Source organism: Podarcis tiliguerta, assembly GCF_965153285.1.
Source record: "Podarcis tiliguerta genome assembly, chromosome: Z".
NCBI lineage: Eukaryota > Metazoa > Chordata > Lepidosauria > Squamata > Lacertidae > Podarcis > Podarcis tiliguerta.
The window spans coordinates 41,837,083-41,859,883 of NC_139553.1; the positions used below are offsets into that span (position 1 = coordinate 41,837,083).

The following is a 22,801-nucleotide window of genomic DNA, read 5'->3' on the forward strand; positions in this document are numbered from 1 at the left end:
GCTAAGGTCTGCCGATCGGCTCCGTCTAACACCCCCCCCCTTCACCAACTCGCAAGTCCAAGTCTTCACTCCAGTCTGCCAAGGAAAGCTGTTTTGCTCTCACCAACTGCCGCTGCCCGTCTGGAACCACGATTGGCAAAACCGACTCGCCTACGTGACGCAAGCTGAACGTCACGGTGCTCATTGAAGGAGCTCCATGTGACATGGAGATCGACACCGGGTCTGCCCTGTCCATCGTGTCTTGGAGCACCATCAAAAGACTGGTACCCAGAGTGTCCAAAAGGCAACTCGACTCTCACCGCGTACACCTGAAAGACTACCAGGGAAACGACATTCCCGTGGTAGGCGTTGGCCGGTTCCGGATCGCCTTCAAGGATTTTTCGGGCCTGCTCCGGTTGGTAGTGGTCGAAGGCCAGCGGCCAACCTCCTAGGGCTAGACTGGTTTGATGCCCTCGGCCTGGAAGTCACCATCATCAACTGTATCTCTAACGCAGAGACTGAGGGTCTGGTCAAAGACTTTGCCGAGGTTTTTGGCGGCACTTTGGGGCAATATACAGGTACGCCCATCTCCTTTAGCCTTGATCCACAAGTCGCCCCCATCAAGCTAAAGCCACGCCGGGTTCCCTTTGATCTCAAGGCTAAGGTGGACGAACAACTGGACAAGTTGATCGCCCAACGAGTTTTGGAGTCGGTTGACCACGCCAAGTGGGAAACCCCCATCGTCATGCCTGTCAAGCCAGATGGGTCAGTGAGAATCTGCGCTGACTACAAGTGCATGATCAACAAGGCACTTCAGCAGCACGCTTATCCGGTTCCTGTTGTCCAACACCTGCTGCATTCCCTGGGTGAAGGTAAGGTCTTCGCTAAGCTAGAGCTTGCCCAAGCCTATCAACAACTGTCCGTCGATGATGCCACTGCTGAAGCCCAGACGATCGTCACCCACCGAGGGGCATTCCGTTGCCGCCGTTTGCAGTTCGGGCTGAGTGTGGCTCGTGGCATCTTCCAAAGCCTTATGGAGCGTCTCCTGCAAGGGCTTCCGGGTGTGGTACCATATTTTGATGACGTCTTGGTGTCCGCAGACTCACACCAGCAGCTCTTCGAGCGCCTCCATGCCATGCTGACCAGGTCAAGAGGCCAGGCTCAAGGTAAAGAGGGAGAAGTGCCAGATCGCCGTTCCACAGGTAGAGTTCCTGGGCTATCTTATCAACGCCTCTGGCCTTCACCCGACCACATCCAAGATCCGCGCTATCCAGCAGGCCCCCATCCCAAAGAACAAGACGGAGTTGCAGGCGTTCCTGGGGCTGCTGAACTTTTGTAACATGTTCCTGCCCCACAAAGCCACGGTGGCTGAGCCTCTTCACCGACTCCTCAGCACAAAGACGCCTTGGTCCTGGGGTCATCGGGAGATGGCGGCCTTCAACGCGGTCAAGGCTCTCCTTGAAAATTTTTAGACTCTGCTACTCTGCTACTTACTCTCTGAAACCAAAGGGGTACATGGGTTGCCAGATGTGATTTTTTTTCAGCTCCCCTACCCCACTAATGTAGAGGAAGACACCCACAAAAGTGGCTTGTTGCTTTGCAAGCAGAGAGCTGGAAAAACAGGGGAACTGCCTAGAACATGTATCAGGTGTTGTCAGACATAATATTCAACCGTAGCTGGGCGGAAACAAACCATGGTTAAAATTATGCATGCATAGGGGTCACAGAAGCACCATGAACCAGAACAAGTCATTCTCCTCTCGCTTGGCTCACTTCTGTTGCATACCACCACCTCTGAAAACAAACCTAGAGTTCAGCAGTGATTATAGCTTTCCTACTGTGTCCACCTCAATGCCCCCTCCCCCTGCAGAGGTAATCCCTATCATGGCTGCAACAGACTGAACCTCCAGCTGTCTCTTTTCAAACAGAAGAGTGCAAAGAATGGCAGAGGCAAAGTCAGCAAGTAGTTTTTTGTTTTTTGTTAAAGAAAATTCCAAGGAGAAAGGAGAGAGGGAGAGGGAGAGAGATATCTCTGACATTGCAGCATCCATTTATGATTCTGCATACTGCTGAAATATCAGATCACCAAATCATTAACACTCCAGGATATGCCCAAGGAAGCGTTTGGATAAATACCACTTTATCAGTAAGGCTGCCAAGCCTTTCACATGGTACAAGCTGGCAAAGAGAACAGCAAAGGCTTGAAATGAACCCTCGGAAGTACCAGATTTATCACTGATTGGTGACAGAAGTCTATTTGTTGATGAAATATGAGAGCCCAGGCAGCTTGTTAAGTAAACGTGCAGAACATTCTTCACTAGCCTAACCACTGTGGCTTGACTTGGGGCTGTGCAAATTTGATTATTACCTCTGCAAGCCACTTTTGAGATAATCACAGGGATTGCATGCACTCGTGGGAGAGAACCACACCAGGGCCCCAGGGCTCTCCCTCCACAGAACAACCATGTCAGCAGCTCAAGTGCCTCAGTAGGACTGGCCAGTAGCCAGAGAGTTGGTTCAAAACCCTCTTCAGCAGCAGAGTTTTTTTCCTGACTTTGGGCAAGCTGCAGTTTCCCGGTCTAGGCTGAGTTTAGGGCTGGCGCAAGGCTGGTCCAAGAAATTTTGTCGCTGTTGGCAAAACACCCGGACTCTGCCCCTGCCCCATAACTACAGCCCCCCATGAAGTGCCCCCATTGTCACACCCACAGTGCTGCCAGTCCTGTCACAAATGTACTTTAATTGTGCCCGTGCTGCCACCATGATGGCAAGAGCAACAGGGCCAGTCACGATCTCTTACCTCAGAGGTTTGTTGAGAGGACGAATGTGGAGGAGGAGAACCATGTACATCATCTTGAGACCACTGGAAGATAAAGGTGGTATATGAATGTTGTTTATGATAACAACCACAACCACAACACAAACCTTAGTTTAGTGAGGCCGTGCCAATGCATGGGCTCCCATACCTTTTTGCTGCTGGGGCCTCACTGAGCTAAGCCAAGGTTGGGCTTAGCATGCCATCTTAATTAGGAAACCAAACAAACCTTGGCAACAGCTCGTGCTTAGTGTTGAGAGAGCTTTATCCCAGAGTCCTAGTTAAAGGGACGCACTAGTTTTGAACATAGCACACTATGTAAACTAACTCTTTCTGCCTTTGTTCCAGAGCTCTATGAATCTCCACAGGGGAAGGAAAAGCAGTTTTGCAGTTTTGCCTTCCCCACACCCACCCCACACCTTCAAAAATGCTGATCTGCCAATCCAGTTGCACAGTACTGGAACATCAAAGCAGCATGCAGAGTCAAGCTCTCCAATGCTTACTTCAGCAGCAGCAGTGGCTGTGATATTACTTGACAAAGGAGGGCTGGCCTGTGGCATTTTGCTGCCCCAACCACATGTCCCAAGATCCTGTGGCAGTACAGGATAAGATGATGGGGCCCAAGTTCCAGACAGTGACCAGCACAGTGCAAAGTCACACTCAGGGATCAGTGCAGAGTTGCAAAGGATATTGTGGTGCATTTCTGCCTGCCTAGCATGCTAAAAAATACAGGCATTCCCAGCATGCTCTGCCAGGCCAGCACTGAAAGCAAAAGCCTCATAAAAGTTGAGGATCTTGCAAGGAGAAATCCAAGCTCTCGTTTAACAAATGCAAATTGGTAGCCTGGTACACACCAGTAGTACAGTCATACCTCGGGATAAATATGCTTCAGGTTGAGCGCTTTCGGGTTGTGCTCTGCGGCGACCCGGAAGTAACGGAGCACGTTACTTCTGGGTTTCACCGCTCACGCATGCGCAGACGGTCAAAATGACATCACGCGCATGAGCGGAAGCAGTGAAATATGACCCGCGCCTTGCAATCCGTTGGGGATGCGAATGGGGCTCCGGAACAGATCCCGTTTGCATCCCAAGGTACCACTGTATACGGATAATTCACTACAGTGGTACCCAGCAAGACGAATGCCTCGGAAGACGAAAAACTTGCAAGACAAAAGGGTTTTTCGTTTTCTGAGGTGCTTCGCAAGACGGATTTTCCTAAGGGCTTGCTTCGCTAGACGAAACGGCCCTGCCTCTCATGTCATGGCGACGGTCACTGCACGCACGCACACACGCACGCTCGCTTCCCCACTCCTCTGGCTCCCTCCCACCTTCCCGCTGACGGTTAGTGCCTCGCGCCGCTGCCCACCCCCCTCGCGTGCTCCCCTCAGAGAGCCGTTGCCGCCAGTGCCTCTCTCTCCCTGGAGTCGCGCTCCTGAGCCCCGCCGCCCTCCAGCAGCCACGTCGCACAGTGGCCACAACGCGCGGGTGAGTCTGAGGTACCGGCTGCAGCAGCTGTCCTGCTGCTCCCCGCCCCTCCCCGCCGTTGTCAGTGTTTAAATGCAGTGGTGCTTCGCAAGACGAAAAAACTCACACAACAAAAAAACTTGCGGAACGAATTAATTTCGTCTTGCGAGGCACCACTGTACTAATTTGTGCGTGCATTGCATTGGCAATACCCAGTGCAGAACTAAAGACAGGCATGTGCAGAGTTTGTCCGAGGCCTGTGACCAGAGTCTTGTTCTTGGCATGACAGCATAAGTCCAGCAGGCCCTTGGTGCCCCACCCCTGGCCAGCTTAGACCTCTGAGGCCCAGACTGAGTGTACCCGGCTGCCGTTCCCCCCCCCCCCGCCAGTATGAGCCTGCCTGTAGATCTTGGGGCATGATACATGCAGCACTGACAGACTGTTGATTGATTGATTGATTGATTGCATTTCTATACCACCTTTAACTTGCAAGGATGTCAAGGTGGTGCATATGGCTCTCCTCCTCTCCATTTTATCCTCACAGCAACCCAGTGGTGTAGGTTAGGCTAAAGAGACTGGCCCAAGGTCCCCCAGTGAGCTTCCTAGCTGAGTGGGGATTCGAACCCTAGTCTCTCCCAGGTCACAATCCAACCCTCTAACCACTGCACCACACTATTTAGAGTGAAGGCATTAAGGGACAGTCTAGAACAGGAGTAGGGTGTTCCTTTAACCATGGCCAGAGGGACCAGGCAGGCAGGCCTGACCGGACAGGCAGTGTGGATTAATCAGGCCTTCCCTGACTCCTTTTATTCTTCCCAACCCAGTAAGCATTTGCAGGTCTGTTCAAGAGAACTTGCCAAACTGCAGGCCAATTCATTTGATTTCCATGGCCATTCCCCATCAGGCTGCTGCAGAGATGGGGTTGCAGGGTGTCTCCTCCTTGTCCAAATCTTTTCCTTCCAGCTGGGCATTACAAGGACTAAGTGCTTGATTCTCCCTCCTTCCTCCCAATCCCTTTTTCCTTTTGTGTGTCTCTGCTTTGGTTCGTAAGCCCAGAGGGCAGGGACCATCTTATCACCAGCATTTGCAACCAGCTCTGGGAGCCCCATTGTTGCTTAAGAGAAGGATAAAAATCCTTCAGATAAGAACAGACACACCTGCATGAAAAAGCAGACTGTTGAAATCTGAGACAAATTAGTGACAAGAAGAAAAAACACACATACCTTAAGACCACTCCCTCTCCCTAAAGAAAAACACAAGCTACCTCCAAACTACCATATAGGAAATTGATAGTTCTGGCCTTCGTTCTGTTTCAGGTGTCATAAAAAAGCAGTGAAAGCCAGTAATTGTTACATACAAATTAATACTTTTTTGGAACTTCCAAAGTTCCAAAACGTTTTTGGAGCCATCCAAACTTTTTGGGAATCCTCTAATCTGAAATTCCTATCAGAATAAAGCACAGGGGGCTAACTTGGTCCTTCAGATGCTGATGGACTACTGCCCCCATCATCCCCGACCCTGCTTGGCTGTGGCTGATGGGAGTCAGAGTCAAACAACATCTCGAGGGCCATTTGTTGTTGTTTAGTCGTTCAGTCGTGTCCGACTCTTCGTGACCCCATGGACCAGAGCACGCCAGGCACTTCTGTCTTCCACTGTCTCCTGCAGTTTGGTCAGATTCATGTTTGTAGCTTTGAGAACACTGTCTAACCATCTTGTCCTCTGTTGTCCCCTTCTCCTTGTGCCCTCCATCTTTCCCAACATCAGGGTCTTTCCCAGTGAGTCTTCTCTTCTCATGAGGTGGCCAAAGTATTGGAGCCTCAGCTTCACGATCTGTCCTTCCAGTGAGCACTCAGGGCTGATTTCCTTAAGAATGGGTGCGTTTGATCTTCTTGCAGTCCATGGGACTCTCAAGAGTCTCCTCCAGCACCATAATTCAAAAGCGTCAATTCTTCGGCGATCAGCCTTCTTTATGGTCCAGCTCTCACTTCCATACATCACTACTGGGAAAACCATAGCTTTTACTATACGGACCTTTGTTGGCAAGGTGATGTCTCTACTTTTTAAAATGCTGTCTAGGTTTGTCATTGCTTTCCTCCCAAGAAGCAGGCGTCTCTTAATTTCGTGGCTGCTGTCACCATCTGCAGTGATCATGGAGCCCAAGAAAGTAAAATCGCTCACTGCCTCCATTTCCTCCCCTTCTATTTGCCAGGAGGTGATGGGATCAGTGGCCATGATCTTTGTTTTTTTGATGTTGAGCTTCAGACCATATTTTGCGCTCACCTCTTTCACCCTCAATAAAAGGTTTTTTAATTCCTCCTCACTTTCTGCCATCAAGGTTGTGTCATCTGCATATCTGAGGTTGTTGATATTTCTCCCAGCAATCTTAATTCCAGCTAGGGATTCATCCAGCCCAGCCTTTCGCATGATGAATTCTGCATATAAGTTAAATAAGCAGGGAGACAAAATACAGCCCTGTCGTACTCCTTTCCCAATTTTGAACCAATCAGTTGTTCCATATCCAGTTCTAACTGTAGCTTCTTGTCCCACATAGAGATTTCTCAGGAGACAGATGAGGTGATCAGGCACTCCCATTTCTTTAAGAACTTGCCATAGTTTGCTGTGGTCGACACAGTCAAAGGCTTTTGCATAGTCAATGAAGCAGAAGTAGATGTCTTTCTGGAACTCTCTAGCTTTCTCCATAATCCAGCGCATGTTTGCAATTTGGTCTCTGGTTCCTCTGCCTCTTCTAAATCCAGCTTGCACTTCTGGGAGTTCTCGGTCCACATACTGCTTGAGCCTTCCTTGAAGAATTTTAAGCATAACCTTGCTAGTGTGTGAAATGAGTGCAATTGTGCGGTAGTTGGAGCATTCTTTAGCACTGCCCTTCTTTGGGATTGGGATGTAGACTGACCTTCTCCAATCCTCTGGCCACTGCTGAGTTTTCCAAACTTGCTGGCATATTGAGTGTAGCACCTTAACAGCATCATCTTTTAAAATTTTAAATAGTTCAGCTGGAATACCATCACTTCCACTGGCCTTGTTATTTGCAATGCTTTCTAAGGCCCATTTGACTTCACTCTCCAGGATGTCTGGCTCAAGGTCAGCAACCACACTACCTGGGGTGTATGAGACATCCATATCTTTCTGGTATAATTCCTCTGTGTATTTTTGCCACCTCTTCTTGATGTCTTCTGCTTCTGTTAGGTCCTTACCACTTTTGTCCTTTATTATGGTAATCTTTGAACGAAATGTTCCTTTCATATCTCCAATTTTCTTGAACAGATCTCTGGTTCTTCCCATTCTGTTGTTTTCCTCTATTTCTTTGCATTGCTCATTTAAGAAGGCCTTCTTGTCTCTCCTTGCTATTTTTTGGAATTCTGCATTCCAAAATGCAGGCCATAGGTCAAAATGAGGGCCATAGGTCAAGCAATAAAAAGGTTGCCAGTCCAGAGCACCACCCCAGTACCAGTATATCTTGCTTTAAGTGATTTTTCTTTTCAGGCTTGGCCCCTGTACTCCATGCTCTGGCAACTTCCAGACTGGATTGCTGCAATGTGGTCTACGTGGGGCTGTCCTTGAAGAGGACTGGCAAACTTCCCTCTTGCATGAGAAAGAAGTGGAAATGTCTTTAAGAGTTTAAGGTAAGATTCACACTTACCTTACGCCCCATAAGGTTCACACTTTCCTGGTCCATGTCTGTTCTCTTTTCTTGCCCCTCTGCAAATCAGCAGAGGCAGCCCCCTTGGTCTGTGCTCAGAGGCTCAGGTGTCGGACTCCTGAAATGTGGACCACCCCCCCTACAGAGGTATGTCTGGCACCTTCATTATATACCTTGCAGAGAATGCTGAAGCCATTCCTATTGGCCCTGACTTTTGACACTTTTTGTGATTGTAAGTTGTTTCAAATTGCTTTTTAAAATTGTTGTTTCCATGCTGCAATCCACCCTGGGACTTAAAGGTAATAAATAAAAAGAAAAACAGGTGGATGGATAGATAGATAAATAAATAAACAATACTACACCACCATCCACACATTCAGAAACAACTGAATGTTGTTTCATCCATTTGGATGGATTATCTGAAATATTTTAAGATTCTCAAGGACATAAGATTACCAGGATTGTGCATGCTTCATTGCAACTAATATTCTCTTTATGGAAAACTGAGATTGTGCAGGAGACCTTCCCTGCAGCCTGGGTCCCAAGAACTATTATAAACAAAGAACAGAAAAACAAGGGTGTGGGGGCTTGCAGTCAACTGGTGCAACTGGATTACCCATCAATAGCATTGAAGCAGGTATATTTTTAAGAGACGGGAATGACAGGAATTGGTTGTGCTGTGCTGATCCATAGTAACCAACTCTTGTTCGTCCATCATTTATCTCTTTCACCAACAACATATGGGTTTGTCTATTCACACTCTCAGCATTCTATCTGCTCCAACAAACACCCAGCATTTTCTGCTTGGATAAGGAGATTTTTTAGTTACATCCATTATGTGCGTATCAACATTTATGGCACTGAGATAATTGCCCAAGAGCTCAGGGGGATAAAAGCACCCTCTTTATAACAACCCCCCTTGAAAATAAATCAATCAATATTGATATAAAATATTTTGACGCACAGCCGTAGACACACAAATCTTTCAATTTGAAATACCTGTACTTCTTTTTCTTTTAAAGTATCAGGCCATGCAAGAGAACTGGGCAGCAGAGCTTGCTAATGAGCAGTGATTGGATATTGCTCCCTCTACAGAAAGGAACAAGAAGAACTGAGCAATATACAATATTAATCTTTCCTTAAATAAGCAAACCAGTTAGTAATGAATCATAACCTACAAGCACCTTGCCCTGCACATTTTTGCATTGCTAGCCACTCTTGAATAGTGAACAATGAGACTGTTTGCATCCAGCATTTCCTTTAAAAACAGTGTTACATCCAAAGCAGAAGGTATTTTTGTACACACACACATAAAAAAAACAACACCTGGAAATCTGAGATCAGATTTTGATTTTAGAATCCACATTTGGTAAGTTTGCTCATGGATAGCTCAGCTTGCCTCAACATTTCTTTTATTGTTCCTCAAACACACTAATTCAAATAGACTAGGGTTTTGTTTTTTTAATTGCAGAGATTAAGACATATTCAGATATCTGCAGAATATCTGAATATGTCTTAATCTTAACTATCAATTCAACCCAGGAACTGTGAGTTCATGCAATGTTTATTAACTTGAAATACAATTCTGTTTCGGTGCTTTTTCCTCAATACCATCATGGCTGGTTGGTTGCATACTTCTTAGGACCAGTGGGAGTAATCAGAAAAAGACCCAGCTCAACACAGTTTGGTGCCCTAGTTAGAAAAACCAAATCCTTCTCCCCTCTGTTAACATGGTTACACTTCACTGCAAATTCTCCTGTGCAAGCCCTACTGAATCCTAGTGGATTTTAATCCCATGAGCCAAATCTTCCTGCATTCCTCTATGTGACCGCAGTGTCCACAATCACCCAACCCACCTTGATCTGTAATAATTGTCCTCCACACCTGCAAAAATATGGCAGTAGCACAGGGAAAGTCTGGGAGAATAATCCAAGGGTGTGAAATAAGGGGATGATGTTCTTGTGCCTCTGAGTTTTCAGAGGCTGCATATGAGTTTACATTTTTAAATGGAAAGAAAATGTAGCGGGCCAAATTTTGCCTGACCTCTGCATGCTGCCAGTTGTTAGTACAGTGGAACCTCGGGTTACAAACTTAATTTGTTCTGGAGGTCCGTTCTTAACCTGAAACCATTCTTGACCTGAGGCACACTTTCGTTAATGGGGCCTCCCGCTGCTGCCAGTGCGTGATTTCTGTTCTCATCTTGGGTCAAGGTACTACTTCCGGGTTAGCGGAGTTTGTAACCCAAAGCGTTTGCAACCCGAGGTACCACTGTATTCACAAAATATCCAATGAATAGCAATTAGATATAACCAGTTGTTGCTGAAACAAAACTCTGACAGCAATATCTGGTAAAGACAAGTTCATGGTGGATAGGGGGCTTACAAAACAAAGCATGGTCTTAGCGAGTCTAAAGGGGTGGAAAATAGGCAAAGTGATTCAGATACCAAAACACAGGGTTCAGCCTATTGTGTATTAATTGTTTCTACCCACACTCTCCATTCTTTAAACATATTTCTTAGACAATGAAGTGTCTTTTGAATGCAATGGAAAGTTGGATAGGGAGTCCGTTCTTGTTTTTGACAGAACAGGCTGTTGCTTAAGGCAGTTTATGCCACAATGAACCCATTACTCCCCAAGGTGCCACATATTTTTACCTCTTTCTGCCGTAGGCATATTGGGGAAACTCTGCTACACTTTGTTTCTAAGATGCCAAATATGAGTTTCTTTCCCCTTTCAAATTGTTGCTTATTATTCAGAAGGGTTTGCTTAAAAAAAATAAAATAGAAGGGAGATTAGAATTCTGCTTTCGCTTGTACATGAAACAGCCTTCCCTGCCCTGGAGAGCAGCTGCAAACCTCACCTAGAAGACACGCTGGTTCATATTTGTTTTCCATCCCTCAGCAACAAGACTACTTCCTGGTTGAGTTTTAAAGCTCCGCGACGACGTTCCCTTCTCAGCCCACACAACTGTGTCACTACCCACGTCAGCAGCAGGAAAACATTAAAGTCGCCCTTTGCTAATGCTTTCCTAACGTGGAATTTCCCTGTCACCTTTTCTCCCCGTTCCTCCCAACCAGAAGCATCTTTTCCTTAAATTGTTTCCCCTCACACACAACATACAGGAGCACTGAAAGGGGTCACTGCCAAAACTATGAGAATTTTGGCTTCCTTTCTGCTCTTGCCTGCCTCTTCCTTCATGCAGCGGCTTAAAGTGTTTGCACAAGTGCCGGTGCAGTTCTGCATGCTCCAGGTTATATATCACCACACAACCTGGGCTGTGCGGCATCTAACAAAAGGTGGGCAAGAGAGATGGCAGGAATAGAATTTTGGGGTGGGGGAGGGTGACAAAGAGAACAGCTGTGCTCATGCGCAGCTCATATTATTTAAGGAATATTTTATCCCCATGAAAGGGTAGGGTGGAACTTACTGAAGTCTAGGTGTTTGCTAGTCAATCAATACTTTCTTTACAGTTATATTTGTCTCACAAGCATTAAAATCCACAAATTAGAGGTTTGCAACTGGGTTTTTTTAAATCATATAAAGATATACAAGTCACAGAGCGGCTTGCATACTGGGGGTGTGCAGTATGCAAACAAGTGCCCAGGGGAAAGGGAAGAATGCCAGCAGCCAGCAGCTAAGCAGTACACAAGACCATTACTTTTTCTTCCTATTGAGAACCCCACTCTTTAGTATGCAAACTAGTGAGCACCTGGGGGGGTGGGGGAGAAAGAGAGATGTTTCTTTAAGGGAAGGGCTTATTAACTGCTCTTGTGGGCAATAAACAGCTGGTCAGTCCGGCAGGTTCAAGGCCATTTCAGCTCTCTCTTATGGAGACACCATATGTCACATCTCTCACATCAGCAGCTTTAGTTTCCAATAATCTTGCTCCAGAAGGGAAGCACAAAGGCAGGGAGAGGCGGAAGGAGGAGGGACGTGGGAAATATAGGTGGGAAGCTTTGTGTTTTGCACTTGATTTGGTATTTGCTCACATTATGCTTAGTGACACTTACTGCATGCATGCATGTGCACACACACACACACACACACACACAGAGAGAGAGAGAGAGAGAGAGAGAGATGTTCCCGCTAGCTTCATGTTATAGGAGGAACAATAAAAGAAGCCTCCAGTTTTCAATGCTCGTTTTTTGCTGTTGCAGAGTTGCAGAGTCAGCAATGCATGGCCCCCTGGATAAACTGGAAATTTTAAGTGTGAAGTCCCAGCTTAACCAGAGAGTTCATGCAGAGGATAGAGTAGAAAGGTGACAATTGGCCCTGGCCCAGGATTGCTGCAAGAAATCAACAGGGTAGGAGTCATGGAGTAATCTGAACATCAGGGCTTCCAGTTAGCCCAAATGTCTCAGGGGGCATTTGTTAATGGACAGTGCACTGGAAGGGGCTTGTTCCCTTATATAATGGGGGTAGGGCAGACCTGGCCCATGCCTACACTGTGGCTGCCTTGTGGAAGCCGCTTTCAATTGCACTATGTGCCAATTGTTGTGGCATGGTCAGTCAGTCACGTTTAGCAGATCTTTGCAGCGACTGGGAAACTTTCACACCAGAACAAGCTTCTCTATGTAGCTTGCTTAAAGAGGCATAAATGAAGACTGTCTGATCCTCATAATGGACCACAACAGATATGATTTTAAAACTGCTTCCATATGGGAGGCGGAACATACTGTGAACAAGTCACATCACATATCCCTGCCAAATGTGGCAGCTCCCACCCTAGATTAACTAACTCTCCAACAAGCTTCTGATATCTATTAAGATTCTGCATCAATTTACCTTTAATAAGATTTTCCTGGAAAGGGCAGACATGGTGGACCACCATTAGGACTTGTTACCAACTCAGGAGCCAGACGTGGTGGTCTCTCAGCGACAACATGACTCCTTCTCTTTCGCAGTCCCCATCTTCTCTGACCTGTTGGCATCTCTTTTAAGATGTTCCTTATGTGTGCCATTAGCACCCTAGTGCCCAACAACAGGCATTATCCACTAAACCAACAGGCACACTATATGTATGCCCAATTAAGTGGTCAGTATCAAACTCTGTGCTTTTTCATAATGTGTTATGGAATCGTGGACCATACACAGCCCTTCATATCATCATTTGGTGACATCAGCTAACACTTCTACAGGACACAAAGATTCCCCATCTCCTTTAATCAGGATTCTAGGGAGTGGCCTATAAATTTCCTTCAACCAGCAAAGTTTCAAGCCATCTGAGTGAGTGCCCTTAGGACTCACTGGCCAATTCCTCCCCCAAGCAAGGGGGCCTCAAAAATTGGCATGCATTAGGAATTAACAAGGGATTAAAGAGCTAAACATAGAAACACTAGAGAATTATATAATAGTCAAATGATATTTTTTTTCTCCAAGTTACTCTGCTTAACTCCTTGCTAGTTGAAAAAGCTAGGTTTTCAGGCAACAGCTGATGAGGCCATTTCTGGTGCCTGACTCTCATACCCATATATATATGGCTGTGGAGTGGAGGTATCTCAAGCCAGTATTAGGTGATCAGCCTTCATTCCACAGATGCCACCCCCACCACTAAACGCTTTGGAGGGAAGGGCGTTTACAATGCATTGTGACATACCAGGACTGGAGACCCGGGACTGAGCCCCCTTTCCAGCCTCCCCTTTCCAGCCGTAAAGCTCTCCAAGTAGCCTTGGGCCAATCCCTATCTGGAAGGCCCACCCTCTTCACAGATTGGAGATAAAGTGCTGCATGGGAGAGGGGTGGATAAGATGAAAGAAACACAATGTATTACCAGGGAATCTTGTTTGGTGAAAGGGTGACATAGGGCAGCCCCAGTTTTAAGGCGATGCGGGCAGTTCCCCCACACAGGGCACCAAGTGGGGGGGGAGGGGGGGGACGACAAGATAATAATAAGTGTTAGAAATTCAGATATATATGCTAGGCACCAAATGGCTCCTTAAATCACAGTCACCCAAAGCGGAATGTCTAGTTGCCATTTTGAGGCAAGACGTCTCTCAAGTCTTAATTTTCAATAAGACTCTTTGGTTCCTGAATTTCATTCTGATTGTGCAGATAAAATATAATGGACAGAATTCTACAGGATGCATTGCTAGTGTGTGAAAACAGTCAAGATCTAAGGATCCCCAGGCATGCACCTCCAGGATGGGGGAGACATCAGGTGCCATCCTGGCACCTGGTTATCTTCACTTGGTCACAAGTGGCTGATAGTCAGGTACAAAATGTGCCTGGTGAATTTCAAAAGATGATGATGATGATGATACCACCTATACAGTGGTACCTCGGGTTAAGAACTTAATTTTTTGTGGAGGTCTGTTCTTAACCTGAAACTGTTCTTAACCTGAAGCACCACTTTAGCTAATGGGGCCTCCTGCTGCTGCCGCTGCACAATTTCTGTTCTCATCCTGAAGCAAAGTTCTTAACCCAAGGTGATATTTCTGGGTTAGCAGAGTCTGTAACTTGGTACCTCGGGTTAAGTACTTAATTCATTCTGGAGGTCCATACTTAACCTGAAATTGTTCTTAACCTGAAGCACCGCTTTAGCTAATGGGGCCTCCTGCTGCCGCTGCGCCGCCGGAGCCCAATTTCTGTTCTTATCCTGAAGCAAAGTTCTTAACCTGAAGCACTATTTCTAGGTTAGTGGAGTGTGTAACCTGAAGCATATGTAACCTGAAGTGTATGTAACCCGAGGTACCACTGTATTTATACAGGGAACCTACTGAGAAGATTCATTTAAAGAAGCAACTATACAAAAACAAATTATTGTCAAAAGAAGAAATATTTAAGGTAAAGGTAAAGGAACCCCTGACCATTAGGTCCAGTCGTGACCGACTCTGGGGTTGCGGCCCTTATCTCGCTTTATTGGCCCGAGGGAGCTGGAGTAAAACTTCCGGGTCATGTGGCCAGCATGACTAAGCCGCTTCTGGTGAACCAGAACAGCGCATGGAAACTCTGTTTACCTCCCCGCCAGAGCGGTACCTATTTATCTACTTGCACTTTGACATGCTTTCGAACTGCTAGGTTGGCAGGAGAATATTTAAGGAGGAGGTACCAAATCTTGTCCTTTCTTTCCAAGTTGGATGAATAGGTCTCTGCCACTGGGGTCCTGCTTTCAGCTTCTATTATATTTGCGACTGTTCTGTAACTTTTTAAAGCAGTTTTTGTAATATTTTGTCTATTGCCTTAGTATAAAATACATGTGGAAGGAGGTTAACAAACAACAAAAAGGAAACACAGGAATTCTCTTCACTTCACAGGTGAGTGAGCTTCTCTGATGGGTGGATTTTTATTTTTATTTTTTAACTCAGGAAGGTGTGATCAGGCTTGTCAGGCTAGCCAGAGTGCAGCCCTGTCTCCCCTCCACCAGTACAGTGGTACCTCGGGTTACATACGCTTCAGGTTACATACGCTTCAGGTTACAGACTCCGCTAACCCAGAAATATTACCTTGGGTTAAGAACTTTGCTTGAAGATGAGAACAGAAATCGTGCTCTGGCGGTGCAGTGGCAGCAGGAGGCCCCATTGGCTAAAGTGGTGCTTCAGGTTAAGAACAGTTTCAGGTTAAGAACGGACCTCTGGAACGAATTAAGTACTTAACCCGAGGTACTACTGTACTGCAAAGAGTAGGAAAAAAGAAAACATGGTCACTTCCTGGCCCATTCTCTCAGAAATAAATAAGTTATACAATCCCAGTCAACTTTGGGAAGCTTGCCATAAGATAAAGAACTATCTGTTAGAAAGGCTCATTACTGGGTTTGATTTGATCAACTCACCAAGGCATTAAGAGTTTTGTCTTGAGTGTGTGAAGCCTATAACACACTTTGGAGCATGTTCAGAATAGGGCTGGGAAATATCTGGTTTTCAACATTGTGATTTATCACCAGCTAAACATTGCAATATACTGATAGATCACAATGCCTGGAATAAGGATGGAGCTATGGGGAGGCTGCCTTCACTATTTTTCCTGCATCGTGATTTTTGCCAACACCTGACTTTGTGATTCGCTGCCCCCTGCAGGAGACAAGAGGGAGCTGAGCCAGCAGAGTTAAGAGGGCTGCAGGAATTGAGAGAAGCATTGGCTGGCTTCACTTTTCCCACATTGTGATTTTTGCATGGAACACACACAAAAACACAAACACGTCATGATTCGTGATATATTGGCAGGTCAAAAATTATGAAACCGATATCACAATCTGAACTTCAAACTGGTTTTGGGCAATATATTGCCCAGATCTACAGAGTTGTATTGCTTCACCTGTGGGCAGTCCAAGCCAAGGTTCTCACATCTGACCTCAGAGCCTCTGAACTTGCAACATGGTTCTTGTAACCCTCCAGAACCTCCAATCTCCAGCCCGAGTTGCTGATGGTCAGTATTGACAGCAATCAGACAACATTCGGAGGAGCACAGGTGCTGCATCCCTTCTTTAGGGCAAAGGGGCAGTGGTTCACTTAATAGCCCTTACCTCTTTCCTTTCCCAGTTTCAGTTGTAAGCTCTTTGGGACAGACACCTGCCAGTTTATTCAGCACACATGTTTAGCATCATGCATGCTGTTGGCACTGTATAAAGAGTGGTTTCTGCGTTGAGCCATGCTTTCTTGTTTCTCACACCCAATAACCAGAACAGCCAGGAATGGGAAGAACAGGAAAAGAAGAGAGAACAGCTTAAACCAGTGGTGTTACAGGTAGACAAGCAGGCAAGCTCCCTAGTCCCCTCTCTCCAACTTTAGCAGAGAGTACACCTTCCAGACAGGTGGTGGAAGAATAGCATTATCAGTCCAATCATTAATCTCCAGCTTTGCAAATCTCATAGGCAAAGGAAATATGGGAACACACAGGGGTTTATGTCAGAGGTCATGCTCCCCACCTCTTGTGCAGGGGTAGGGAGGAGGCTCCTCTGGGTACCACCTTTGCAAAGCTGGTAAGACTCTTACCTTGTTTTCAGTTGTCAGAGGTGGAGGAGAAAAAAGAAAGATACTAGCCCCCATCACACTCACACCCCGAGCCTTTGCGAATCGTAGAGAGGGGAAGCACCGAGCTGGTCGTGCTAGAATGGCAACAGAGACGCCCCTGCAACCTATTAATCTCCTGTTACAAACGCCAGGATCTTTTGCAGACGTTGTGCCATCTCCCCTCCCTTCCTCCCCTCCCTTCCCAGCTTCAGCCTGCTGGGGAGGGAGAAGGAGAAAGAGAGAGAAAGCAGCTTTTAAATTTATTATTCCAGGAAGGAGGAGGACTCTGAAAAGAAAGCACAAGCGGGCTTCTTCCAAGGAGAACGGCCACCCCCCTCCGCTCCAAGCAGGAATACTCTCCTCCTAATCACCCTGGTTACAGGACACCCCCCAAAACACACACACACACACCTCTCTCTCCTTCCCTTTTAGTAAACCCATAACAAAAGCATGCTGTACTGCCTGGGAATATAAGACTAACTAGCAGCCAAAGGCCACCCAAACAAATCCCCCCCCCCCCGCAATTTCCCCAGCAGTCTCTTACTGGGAAAGGAGGGGGTCCCAGCAACTAGGGTGGTGAGTTAATTTAGCGGGGGAGGGGGGTCAAGACTGTAATGGAGGAATAAGAGCGAGCCTAATAATTAATCAGCCAAACATAGCAATAGCAATAGCAGCAGCAGCAGCAGCAACAGCCTCCTCCTCCTCCTCCTCTGGGTTAAACAAGGGAGACAGCTGGAGAGCCCAATCAACAACAAGCAGCTTGTTTACCCCGCAAAGTGGCTCCTTCCACCTCACCTCTTAATCACAGGGTGAGAAATCAAAATACTTAAAAAAAAAAAAGTGAGTCAGCATGGGTGGATTTAAAAAAAACAAAAAACCCCAACGAGGAAGAACTCACCACAAGGCAAGAAAGACACAGTCAGAGTTTGGACTAATTAGTGTTTAAAATGCCGGAAGACAGCTTTTCAGTCACACGTAACTCTTTTGTATTTTTTTTTTGCAGAAACCCCTACCCCTACCCCCGCGGGGTAACTTTGGCAGGCTGCTTCACTTGACGGTTTGTTTAACATCTTTATTAATATAACTCTACCAAGGTGCATCACACCGAGAGCACAGCGGAGCGCAGGAAGAGTCCCTGCCCCAAAGAGCTCGCAAACTAGTGTGGTGGTTTGTTTTGTTTTTCGGGGGGCGGAGGGAGAAGAGAAACGGGAATGTAAGGAAGCTTCTGACTTTAATATATTTATCACACTTCTCACCTTTGAAAGCGAGACAGCGATGATCTAGCCTTTTTAGGTACCCACCGATCAGGTCGTTTTATTAGAGCATCTCATATAGCAACGCTCCATGGGAGGCGCCTTTAGAGAACATCTCCCCACCACGTTTTGTTCATTCATGCTTTTCTGTTTGATGCAAGTTTTAAGGAAAGCCCCCCATCCCAGTAATCAGGCTAAAACAAGCCTTCCTGTATGACTCTGTTTACACAGGGGTACCACCGCAGCTTCGAGGTCTGGGAGTATTGGCAGTTACCTAATCCTATTAAGTCTTCTGTGCAGTCAGCATTTAATCTAGGATAATAATAATTTTTTTTTTTTTTAAGTCAGACAGAGGCTACTTCCTTTCCAGACTTGATTCTGAGACACATTTTTCATGTCGAAAGGGAAGCCGTAATATATCCTCCATCACAATAAAAAGTATCGCTTTGCATTCATCACCGCACCTTCGTGCCCGGGGAGCCAGGGGCTATTTGCGGGGAGGTCTGCGTTTGTAAACTGCTCATCCGACCCAAGCGCCGGAGCGGGTGGGTGGAACGGCGAGGAGGAGATGTGTAGGTCGAGCTCAGTGTGTCTGCCTAAGGAACAAAACTATTCCGGGATTGTGGCAGGCGAGCACACAGATGGGAGACGAAAACTGTATGTGTGTGCGCGCGCGGGCTGAGCGCGTCGTCGCCCCTCTTTTTCTCCCACTGCCAGCGGCAGCTGCTTCCCAGCCAGACATGCAGGAAAGGGGCTGCACTTCTGTCTGCCTCCCTTGAAACCGATCTTCTTCCACAGGCACGCCAGCCTGTCCTACTTTTCCCCCCCGCTCTCTCCTTTCTTCCTTTCCTAGGAGCCACACGACGGCAAGAAATCATCTCCATCTACCACCATTTTAAAACACAAACACAGCATAGCGAGAAATTGCACTAGGACGCTGAAACGGACACACAGACATAGACACACGCAGGCGTACAAGCGCACTCCGGACGGAAAAAAATAAAATAAAATAAAATAAATAATAATAATAAATGCAGGAAGCTTCCAAGTCACCACCAAAATGCGAAAGCGCCGTCTGCCCCGGTTGTCTATACGCACAGCCTCAGCACGGATCGGGAAGGGGGTGGGAAAGGATCACTTTCCCCATCCCAGGAACTAAATCCTTCTCATCAGAGTCTCTCTTGGGATCCCGGTGCCCAGAGACGTTAGCTAAGAACGAGACTTTTCGTCCCTTCCTGCCCGCCCGGCTGAAGTCTACTTACTGGAATATGCGGCTCCATGCGTGGTGCATCTACCCGCGGGGAAACCAGAAGCATCTTGGACTGGTGATCCACCAGCTTTTACATCCAGTTTGATTGTTTTGGACGAAACCCAGCAGCGCTCAAAGGAAAAGAAAAAAAAAAAAAGAAAGAAAGGAGGGAGGGAGGGAGGGAGGTGGGGAAAGAGAGAGGGACTCTCGGCGCTTGTTTCCCCTCGCCTCTTAGGTTCCCGACAAGTTCATCCTGGCGTTGCAGTTTGCTAATGATTCACTGTCTGTCTCATTTCGCGCACTACATTTCCCTCAGCCCACAGTTTCCTCAGTCAGAGGTGGAGTTTGTGGGCTTGAAGTTACTGATAGGGCATATCTAACTGCTGTGTCACTCGGAGAGGAGGAGACACGCCGCCGCTCGCTCTCTTTCCCTTACTCTTACACACACGCAGCCTAACTCCAGTCTTAAAGGGGAAGGAGCACATCGTTGTGCCACCTTAACATAAAAAGCGACAAGTCCAGAGAGCTCCGCGCTGCATTTTAACGCGCAAAGAGCCGCTCAATTCGGCGAGCAGGGCTGCTGAGTTCCGCGCTGAATTGTCACCTCCTTAAAAAGAAAAAGTTGCCCCGCTCCCGGTGCCTTGTTTCCAACAGAAATCTGCCTCCCCAGAAACGGCACAAGAGGCGACGCTTTCCGTATCATCCCTTATTCCCCTGCCAGGAAAATAAAAATGCACGTTTGCTTCATTTAAACGGTGCCAGGATGCTTGATGTTAAAGACGCAGAAGCAACTCCCGCCCCCGCAACACACAAAGGTGACAACCTCATTTATATACTTAACCAAACTAATTAGAAACCAACAAAAATAATATCGTAAGCTAGACCGCATGTGGAAGAAGGTTCATTCATTCTCTCTCTGCTTTCGAGCATGTCTGGGAGGCTTAAGGAAGAGCCCGGTGTAGATAGCCACTTTCCGCGCAGCCGACGGCTAACTAACTTCACTCGCCGCCAGCCCCTCACTCCAGTTTACTAATAAGACAGGCCAGTAAAGCGCGTCCCTTTGCGTCCGGAGGTGCATAGCATAGGATTATGCAGGCGGCTGCCAAAAAATCTGGATGCTTTTTATGCTTGCAAAACATGCTTGTACCCAAGAGGTTTCCTTCGAGCTGGCCAGTGGATGCTCAGGGAGAAAACTGCGAGAAAACTGCGAGCTCCCATACCTAAGTGCAATCCTATGAATGTCTGCTCAAAAGCGATCGCTCCCGCAATAGTTTGATCCTGTATACAGTACATCCACAGAGAAGTAATTATCCCCAGTGAGAGTTACTCCCAAGTTAGTAAAACCCATCCCAGCCACTAAACTGGAAGAAAATCCTAGTGAGCTTCATTGGATTATTAAGTTTTAGTTGCCAAACTTACCATGTCTGAGTCGGACATCGTGAATGCACAAGCTCCGCGGAGCTGCTGTCTCTTAAGTGACACCTGCCACCTGCCAGCAGAGAGCCAGATCGAGAGTGCTCCAGATCTCTGAACTGCTTGAGTGGGAGTGACTGTGGATAAAGATGGTGCACCTGCTTTTCTACTGCCAGCTAGAGATGTGTCCTTGCCTGGATTAACTGTAACTTCATTTATGCACATACAGTTTGACATTGATTTCAGAAACTGATTGTGTGCTAAGAAATCCTTGGGCTTAGGAACAAAAAAGGGGTCAAGCTGGGAGCCATTTGAATGTTTACGACAATCAAAATCTCTGGATGACTTCCCACAGCAATTTCATGTAGATATTAAAAAGTGTGGATAATAAGATGGGGCCCTACAATTGTCTAGTCCAGTCCCATCCTGAGAAGGATATAATAGTTGATGGCATTTAATTATGCAACGTACTTTTATCCAGCATTATATCCCAAAGTGTCTTACAGAAGATTGCAATTACATCCAAAAAGATATGCATGTATAATCAGAAATAATACAGTGCCAGGTTTATTCCAAGCAATATGTTTTGCCCACACTCTTGGTATTATTTTGTGTTGCTAGCAGCGGGTCCAATGGGACCCCCAAGGCGAAGGTATCAAAAGATGTCCAGCCAAGACACATGCCACATGCCTAGTGCTTGGTAGGGAAACCAGGGAAATTAAGGCAATTTCATGTCTAAAACAAAGAGAGAAACAAAACCAAAAAGTACCCAAGTAATCTCCATCACCTGGGAGCTCTTGGAGCTGGGTCTATGTGGCAACTCTTGCCAGTTGGGCTGGCACAAGACATTTTGCTGCCTGAGCCAAAGGATGAAATGCCGCTGCCTCTTCTAGTTATAGAAGCTGACTGGTCAACACCAGCAACGAACCAGCATCCTCCACCAAACCTGAGTTCAGCAAGCTAGTTTATGGGGTGCAGGCCAGGCTGCAGGGCATACACAACAGTGGGGAATAGCTGACAAGCTTGGGTAGGCAAACTAAGGCCCGAGGCCGGATGCGGCCAAATCGCCTTCTAAAATCTGGCCTGTGGATGGTCCGGGAATCAGCGTGTTTTTACATGAGTAGAATGTGTCCTTTTATTTAAAATGCATCTCTGGTTATTTGTGGGGCCTGCCTGGTGATTTTACAGGAGCAGAATGTGTCCTTTTATTTAGAATGCATCTCTGGGTTATTTGTGGGGCCTGCCTGGTGTTTTTACAGGAGTAGAAGGTGTCCTTTTACAGTGGTGCCTCGCAAGACGAAATTAATTCGTTCTGCAAGTTTTTTCGTCTTGTGAATTTTTTCGTCTTGCGAAGCACCACTGTGCATTGACAGTTTCCCATAGGAATGCATTGGCGGTTTTTTAAAAAAGGCGCAAGACGTTTTCGTCTTGCGAAGCAAGCCCATAGGGAAATCCATCTTGTGAAGCAACTCAGAAAACGAAAAACTCTTTCGTCTTGTGAGTTTTTCGTCTTGCAAGGCATTCATCTTTGGGTTATTTGTGGAGCACAGGAATTTGTTCTCCCCCCCCAAAAAAAATTAGTCTGGCCCCCCACAAGGTCTGAGGGACAGTGGACCGGCCCTCTGCTGAAAAAGTTTGCTGACCCCTGGCTTAGGAGGAACACCTGAGAGGGCCGCCTCTGCTGTGCCATAGTATTTGCTGCTCATAGTAGTTTTCTCACTGTGTCTAAGGGTAGGCCTGGCCATACTCATCATACAACAAGTCAACTTTGTGCATCCTGCTCCAAGGGATGTAAGCAACAACACTGCGGAATAAAGGAATATTTTTGTCTTTCCCAATAGACTAGTAAAGATTGCTAGATACCGTATTTTTCGCCCTATAGGACGCACTTTTTCCTCTCCAAAAATGAAGGGGATATCTGTGTGTGTACTATGGGGCGAATACAGGCTTTCGCTGAAGCTTGGAGAGTGAGAGGGGTTGGTGTGCACCGACCCCTCTCGCTCTCCAGGCTTCAGGAAGCTATCAGCAA

The 22,801-nt window shown here is 46.8% G+C and overlaps 1 protein-coding gene across 24 annotated transcripts in view; it reads right to left on the reverse strand.

Moving 5' to 3' along the window:
• MAMLD1 (mastermind like domain containing 1) overlaps positions 1–19,736 on the reverse strand; it is a 134,113-nt gene extending 114,377 nt beyond the window's left edge. For 4 of the 24 annotated variants that reach the window (XM_083422443.1, XM_083422436.1, XM_083422431.1 and 1 more), the window contains exons 1-2: positions 19,373–19,718; positions 2,777–2,839 (exon numbers count right to left, since the gene is read on the reverse strand). In XM_083422443.1, the coding sequence (XP_083278569.1) occupies positions 2,777–2,839; positions 19,373–19,426 (117 nt within the window). In that variant the 5' untranslated portion in view covers positions 19,427–19,718. Of the gene's footprint in view, positions 1–2,776; positions 2,840–16,839; positions 17,579–19,372 lie in introns of those variants that run through there. The other 20 variants (XM_083422429.1, XM_083422441.1, XM_083422438.1 and 17 more) reach the window with 10 other exon arrangements.
• Between the last annotated feature and the right edge of the window lie 3,065 nt (positions 19,737–22,801).